General features: G+C 38.7%; 1 protein-coding gene across 2 annotated transcripts; it reads left to right on the forward strand.

Annotated features, from left to right (window-relative positions):
* Positions 1 to 432: 432 nt before the first annotated feature.
* Positions 433 to 5,380, forward strand: lsm10 (LSM10, U7 small nuclear RNA associated). 2 transcript variants are annotated; one of them, XM_017715940.2, is made up of 2 exons: positions 433 to 549; positions 4,649 to 5,380. In XM_017715940.2, the coding sequence occupies exon 2, from the start codon at positions 4,667 to 4,669 to the stop codon at positions 5,027 to 5,029; it is 363 nt and encodes a 120-aa protein (XP_017571429.1). In that variant the 5' UTR covers positions 433 to 549; positions 4,649 to 4,666; the 3' UTR covers positions 5,030 to 5,380. The 2 variants fall into 2 exon arrangements, with proteins under 2 accessions (XP_017571429.1, XP_017571430.1); XM_017715941.2 differs by lacking the exon at positions 433 to 549 and adding an exon at positions 954 to 1,088.
* The last annotated feature ends 2,078 nt before the right edge of the window (positions 5,381 to 7,458 follow it).

Consider the following 7,458-nt stretch of genomic DNA (forward strand, 5'->3'; position numbering starts at 1 on the left):
GTAAGTAAAAAAAAGAGACACAGAAAAAAAAAATAGCCAAAAAATGATTCTAACTTTGTGGTACATAAAACCATACAAAGGTCATTAGCGTACAATCTTAAATGGTGGCTCTTCAAGGGTTCGTTAGTAAAGAACATTGTTCCATTTAGAATCATGAGTTCTGTGTAGAACCATTTGCATGCTTAAATTGTTCTTTGCATGGTGAAATGGTTCTCCGGATTCATGGTGAACGTGTAGATAGGAACCTTATTTAAAAACCTTTCGTAACAATAAAAGAACCCTTTCCTACCTAGAACCGTTTTCAAAAAGAGAAAAAGGACCGTTTAATCATGAAATGGTTTTCATACAGAACTTACGGTTCTAGATAGCATTGTCTTTACTAAAGAACCCCTGAAGAACCAATGTCTAACAAATGTCACTGTGTAGCTCGCAGTTCGCATTTGCAGCCACCAGAGGGCGCCCCGAACACGTTGCCGGGGACGTCAGCCACAGACCTGAAGGAGGGAGTCTCGTTTTCAAAATGATGCCGACTTTTACCGAATTAACAAGGTAACAACCTTTAAATTACAGCTATTATCGATTATTACTGAGGCGTTATGTAGGTGTAAACATAGGTTAGACCTTCAGGGCATCATTTATGGACACTTTTTTCCGCGTATGTGGAACATTAACGGCGTTTGAGTTTCGTTCCGATATTTGTAAACTGTTTATCACAATAGAATAAGCAAACTTATGCAGATACACGTAAACATCAGTGTTATATCCGTGTAGTTTGTAAACGAGTCTGTTTTGGAGACTTTAAGCGCTCTCAGGTGTGAGTTCTTCCTCGGCTAGCTAGCTTTTATTTTGCCGGCAGCTCGTGGTGCATCATGGGTGTTGTAGTTCTTCAGTCTTCCCCCTCAGAGCAAAACGCGCTGAGACGTCGTACTCTCGAAACTACAACTGACAAAACACTTTAAAATTGAAGTCTGGAGGGAAGAAAACAACTTAAACTGAAACAGTACATGTTGTAAATTAAACACAGGTCATTTTGTACGTTTGTTTAGACACCAAAATATCGGTAACGGTATACCACGCAGCACCAGCAGGTAACTTATATTTTCCAAAATCTGAAACGCATTTTAAATCATAGCGACTCTAATGAGCAGCGGTCCTACGACAGCGTGTTAAGTTCGCGGTCATGTAGAAGATCCTGGTTAAGATTGAGTGAACATCAGCCGGACCTGAGTGTGTTATAGAGCCACATTTCCGCTCGGTGTTCAGAAAAATAAACAGCTTTATTTTTCGCTTCGCAAGCAACGATTTATGAGCTGCGGCTGAATGGGCTGTGTTCACACGTGTCGGATCTGCGCAGTCGCACAACATAGTTTTGTGATTAAATTGATTTGAATCCGTATATTTTAATCCATTTATGGTGGAGAGGTAGATGTAAGACGTTTTAAGGCAAGATTTTACCATCATCAACATTACATATAAAAGATACGTGAAGGTGCACTGGTTCTACAATAAGCCATTTCACCCCAAACCACTTTGAATGGCTTTGTTTACATCTCTAACTAAAATCTAGACTAAATTATTTAGAAAAATGTTACATTTTTAAAAAATAATACATTTTGAAAAATTGGTGGAATTCCCCTTTAAATGAGATTCAGGATCGCTTAATTTCACCAACAGTGTTACACATACAAGGAATTTGTCTTGGTGAGTGCACACGTGACAAAACACGCTGACCAGACTAGACAAGCACACCGGCTATTAGCAAATATTTGAAGAGACAATTGCAGTAAAAACAGAAAAAGAGCCAGTGTGAGAGGAGCTAAAGAAATACGTGAATATTTGTATCTCTCTGCAGACATGAATATATGTACATATGCACGTCTGAGGAGGCGTCTAAAATAAAAGCAGAATATTATAGAGTGAAATTAATATATTCACACACACACATGCGCACACACACACACACACACACACACACACACATATATATATATACACAGACATGTAAAACCAATTTGATTTGGTTGTTAAAAGCTCAGTATTGTGCTTATTTTCTTTTTTAATTCGTTTGGAACGTCTGATATTTAGGCTTTATTGTGATAAGTATGTCTCATAGTGGAGGTGGTGTCATAGCAACGATAGTTTTAAACAGAGTCTGACCGAAATATCTGTCAGAACATTCATCAACGGTAGTGAACATATTAACAATAACGTGCTGATAATCAGCGGTTTGTTTATTTGTTTGTTTGTTTGTTCCCCCCCTCCCAAACACCCACTCTCCCAACAACCAGGCCAAACCGGACACAGTTGTGTTTCTAAAGAACCCAGTATAAGTCACTCCTTCTTTACCTGCATGACAGCAATACGGCCTGAACTGGTGAATCCGAACACAAAACATCTAAACAGTTCAAATGACAAAAACATAGAAATGTGTCCAAACCTGACAGCATGAAAACTGCGTTAGAGAACTGACAAAAAATAAGAAACACAAGAGCTAATTAACTGAAACCAAAACTTAAAACAAAAATCTGAATGGTTCCACTCCCAGTGCTGTGCTATCAGCAGTGGAGATTATTTATATAATGGGGGGATTATTTGTATTAAGAAAGCCTCTGCTGTTTAATTAGGTGTAAGACGTGCAACCCATAAGAACTCTTAGCAAAAAGGCTTCTATATAAAAAGGTTATTTGACTTGTAACACTGATGGAAGACTTTTTGGTGCTAAATATACCTTCTTTATTTTTTTCTTCAAAGAGCCGTACACAACAAGGTTGTCCATTATAGAAAGAACCTTTAAACCATGCAAAGAATGCATTCAGATGGTTCTTTGAGTGTTCATGGTTCTTAACATAACCATTGCTTTTACAAAAAAACCTTGATGACCTATTTTTAAGGGTTTCACAATTCACAGTTGATTGCTGACAATCAGCATAAACAATGAAATCAATCATATTTAACTAAAACTATTCTAAACGAAGTTCAAATCTAGGCCGTAAATATACAATATACAGTTCCATAAGCATTTCTGGTTATTTATCTCTACAGGCATACACAAGTCATTTATTGACTTGGTTGCTCAGGGAGTGCCCCAAGGTTAAGTTCTTGGACCCATTGTTTTTATACCATACATTTCACCCTTGGCCAGATGATTCAAAATCATAGTCTTAAGTTTTACTATCATGCTGATGACATTCAGATTTATATTAGTACAGCATCCTGCATCCAAGAAGACAATGGCTGGTTGTGTAAAGACTTTCTTGAAACTCAAAGCAGGCAAAGCATAAGTCTTGTTAGTAGGCCCTAAAACTGTTTAATTCAGTTTCTCTAGTTTCATCGTCGGTGTTGATTGTGTTCCTGTTAGACCAGCTCAAGCCTTTGAAATCATTGGTTACATCTTTAATTCATTTCACACATTTGGAAAAAGTTATGTGTGCATTGCCTTTCTTTAAGAGTGATTGCTCTTTAATTTGGCATGAATTCCTCTGCAAACACACACATTAACTCATTCACCAAGACGGCATATTATTATCTGCACAATATTACACGTCTCCACCCTCTGCTCAGCAACACTGATGCAAAAATGCTGGTGAACGCTTTCAAATCCCGCATTGATTGAATTGATTGCCTCTTTAATGGTCTCCCTGTTGAATTGCTCAGCTGGTTTCTGCATACGTCACCCCCATCGTCCACCAGCTTCACTGATTACCTCTATCTTCCTGTGTCAGGTACAAACGTCTGCTTCTAGCTTAGAAAGCACTTCATGATCTCACCCTTAAACCTCAGTGAGCTCCTTCATCCTGACTGTCCCTCTCGTTCCATGCTCAAGACTCTTCATCACATGCCAGAAGATCTTTTAGTGCTCCTGCTCCTAAACTCTGGAGCTCTCTGCTACAGTCTCTTCATGCTCTGCCCTCTTTTCCTTTAAAGCTCAGTCTAAAACCTTCCTCTTTATTGCACAGTTCCTCTCTCCCCTAGTCGTGGTGTGTTTTGTGGTTGCTGTTGTTTTGCTTCCCAGTGTAAAGCAATCACATGATTGTGAACGGCACCAAATCAATTCGAGTCAAGTCAAAGTTTATGTATATAGTTCTGTTTACAACAGATATTGTCACAAAGCAGCTTTACAGAAAAATCCGGATCGAGGCCCCCATGAGCGTCACCAATGGTGACAGTGGCAATAAAAAGTCCCTCAGAGCAAGAAAACCTCGACAGGAACCAAGACTCAAAAGGGGAACCAATCCTCCTCTGGACAACCGCTGATAGCAAACAGCATATACTTTGAAATTATTATTACTGTTGTTGTTTTTATTATTATAAACTTATATCAGCAAATATCATTGATTATTAGAACATTTAGCACCTTAAAATTGGCATCAGTATCGTGTATTGAAGTTTTCATATCGGTCAGGGCCTAATAAAAAGCTAAAGTAATCTAATCTACAATTATGATATTTTTCAGGAATTTTTGTGTTATTTATACCATTATTTGATTTATTTATTTTGGTGTCTCAGTTCAAATTGTTTTCTTATGAATTTCTTTTTGTCTTTGGGAGGAGCCTGTGGCCTTTTTTTTGTTTCTTAAAAGTAAATTTTCCTCTGTTTTGATTTATACTCCTTTTCAGAGGTGGTTAAAGAAAGTGGTCTCTTTCTGTAGGTAAAAAGAAAAAGGGAAATGGCATCTCAGTCCATCCGTGAGCGCACCATCGCGGAGAACAGCCTGGTCGTCCTGCTGCAGGGCCTCCAGGGCGAGGTGACCACAGTGGACCTGCGGGACGAGAGCACAGCCCGCGGGCGCGTCATCAATGTGGACGCTTTTATGAACGTCCGTCTGGAGGACGTCCTGTACAGGGACAGGCGCGGGCGGGTCTCTGAGATGGCCGACCTGTTCATAACCGGCCGCAACATCCGCTACGTCCACATTCCAGACCACATGAACATCGCAGAGACCATCCAGAGTCAGCTGGAGAAAATACACCGTGTTCGCCACTTTGCAGAGAAAGGAGGGAGGAAAGAATATGCCAAGAAAAAAAAATAAGTACTGAGACTTGTTTTGTTCACTGGAACCGTGTCTGTGTTTTTGCTTAGTTTAGTTTTTAATTTTTTTGCATATTTTTTTCCCAAGGTTTATTGTTTGTGTGAAGGCCTGAGCAGCATTTACATTGTGTTTCATTGATGGATTTATTAGTTGTGTTTTTTTGTTGTTGTTGTTTTTTTGTATTACTAAGTGATTAAAATTTTTTAGCAGTTAAAGTTAGGGTTGCTTCACGTCACCACAAAAAGCAGCATCTGTTGAATCCTCCAGCAGTGAAGGGTGTGACTTGTAGATGCCAGTTGGCATTTTATCAAGATGAGCCAATAAATATTTGCTTATGCAAGTGTACCTCAAGCTAGAGAACCAAGCCTGTTATTATACATCTCACCCCTAGGCCAGATCACAACAAGAAAGTGTTCACGTTAGCCCTGAGGTGTGACTGAGGGCTCTTAGTCCAGGCCCTGTGAATCAGAGACAGTAGTGCTGGGCAGTAAGATAATAATGCAGTGTTCAGTGGTAAACCTGACTGTTAGAGCTAGTCCTTCAGTTTGGGCCATAAATGTCAAAACCTGGGTCAAAAACAGCTGTACCGTGTTGCTAATTTCTGCTAGCGTTCTTATAGGTTTCTAGTAGTATGTTGGTGCTAAGCTAACTGTGATTCAAATTACAGTTTGGAACACACATGTTAAGAAATACCTTTTTCCTCCTATCAGTTTCACTGTGAATCATTCAGTATAGGGTCCTGACACAGAGCTGCTTCTGCTGTTTTCTTACATCTGATTGAAACGTACGCGTAAGGCTACCACTCATATTCTGTGGTCCGTGTCGTGTCTAGAACTTCCGGAAGGCCTGAAGTGACATTTTTCTTCTAGATAGTGGTCCCACCCACTGTAGATCTAAACGTGATTGGTTATTTTAACTGTCACTTCCTAATTGTTTTGGTAGTTAATCTAAAATATTAGGCCTTCTGTTCAGCTCCTGAAGCACTCCCCAATGAGAGAGCTCACTTGGCTGTATCTCCGCAGATACCACAGAGAAAAGAAGTCCTGAATTAGTTATTTTCTGTTGGGTTTTTCAAGATTTTAACCCTTTTGTTTCCAACCAAAACATAATGATGAAATGATGTAATATTAGTACACTTGCAGAGTTTAAATACAATTTTGAACACCTTCAGTCAAATATAGAATTTTTCTGCATATTTTAGTGCACATTTTTGAATTACTTTCTATATTTAGCAATTTTGGAAAAATAAAAGTTAAAATATAAATTGTCAAAACTTTTATACAGGCCACATTTTATGTTTTATTTTTTCCCTGTATGTTAAATTTAGCAAATGAATAGTAAATGTGTGTTATGATGTGAAGACTTGTGTTCACTCTAGAGGACGTTTCAGCTTATTTCCATTTAGAAAATATCAACAAAATATGTAATTTGACCAGAGGTGCTCAAACATTTGCACAGGACGTGCATGACATTATTCCTGCCAATAATATTGTTTGATTTAATATTCATTTACAAGCCATTAAATGTTCATATGGTCATTCGGGTCAGGCCACATTTGCATAAGCAGAACTTCAGATGGAAGCGTCATCCATGATATGAAAAGACAGGTGTAAATAGAAAAGCGAGATCTGGATTTTATTACATAACAGGATTTCTCATTTTAGCTAGAAAACCTGAGCCCAAAGTCAAGCCTGTCCAGCAGGAAAAGAGCCCATGGACATTTTGTATTGGACAGTCCTCATCTTTGGGCTTGAGTTATCAGGCTAACTGAGAGATCCTGTTTTGTAATACAGCCCCTGGTTTTGAGTGGGTTTGATTCTGCAGATGGAGAAGATTCCTGAAGTTAGCTAAAGTAGCTCGCTCTTACTGATCTGGGACACATAAGATTTTGGTTAAAGCTAACAACTTGAAAAATGCGCTTCCAGTTTTTTTGCATAGTGGTAGTTAAACGCTAAAAAACCTGTGAGAGAGTCAAGTTATTTGAGTTAAGAGTCTGAAAGTGAATAATATGTGCTTACACAGAAGAACACATTGTAGTGGAATGACAGAGAGATTGTGTGTGTGTGTGTGTGTGTGTGTGTGTGTATTTGTGTTTTTTGGGATGCTCAGGAATTTGAAGTGGGTATGGTATCCATGAGTGTTATCAGCAGAAGTCTTTCTCAAAACAGGCCAAGGCTTGAAAAAAAAAGAAAAGCACCTCCTCATCATCTCCAGGCCAAGCTGTGGAAGACCATTAGCTCACAGCAGTACGTCTAGAGCTGTAAAACATTAAAGCTGAGGGTCCTCTAGAATAACATTCCTTCAAATGAGAACCCTCTCTTAAATGTTTTGGAACTAGAGCTAATCATGAGTTTCTGAATCATAAAAGTTATGAATCATAACATTCAGAATCAGTGTTTATCAGTCATAAAGTTCTGAATGAACAGGTA

This window comes from Pygocentrus nattereri, chromosome 11 (genome assembly GCF_015220715.1).
Source record: "Pygocentrus nattereri isolate fPygNat1 chromosome 11, fPygNat1.pri, whole genome shotgun sequence".
NCBI classification, from domain to species: Eukaryota; Metazoa; Chordata; class Actinopteri; order Characiformes; family Serrasalmidae; genus Pygocentrus; species Pygocentrus nattereri.

Coding starts and splice junctions, on each gene's coding strand:
- lsm10 (XM_017715940.2), top strand. CDS start 4,667: ATGGCATCTCAGTCCATCCGTGAGCGCACCATCGCGGAGAACAGCCTG.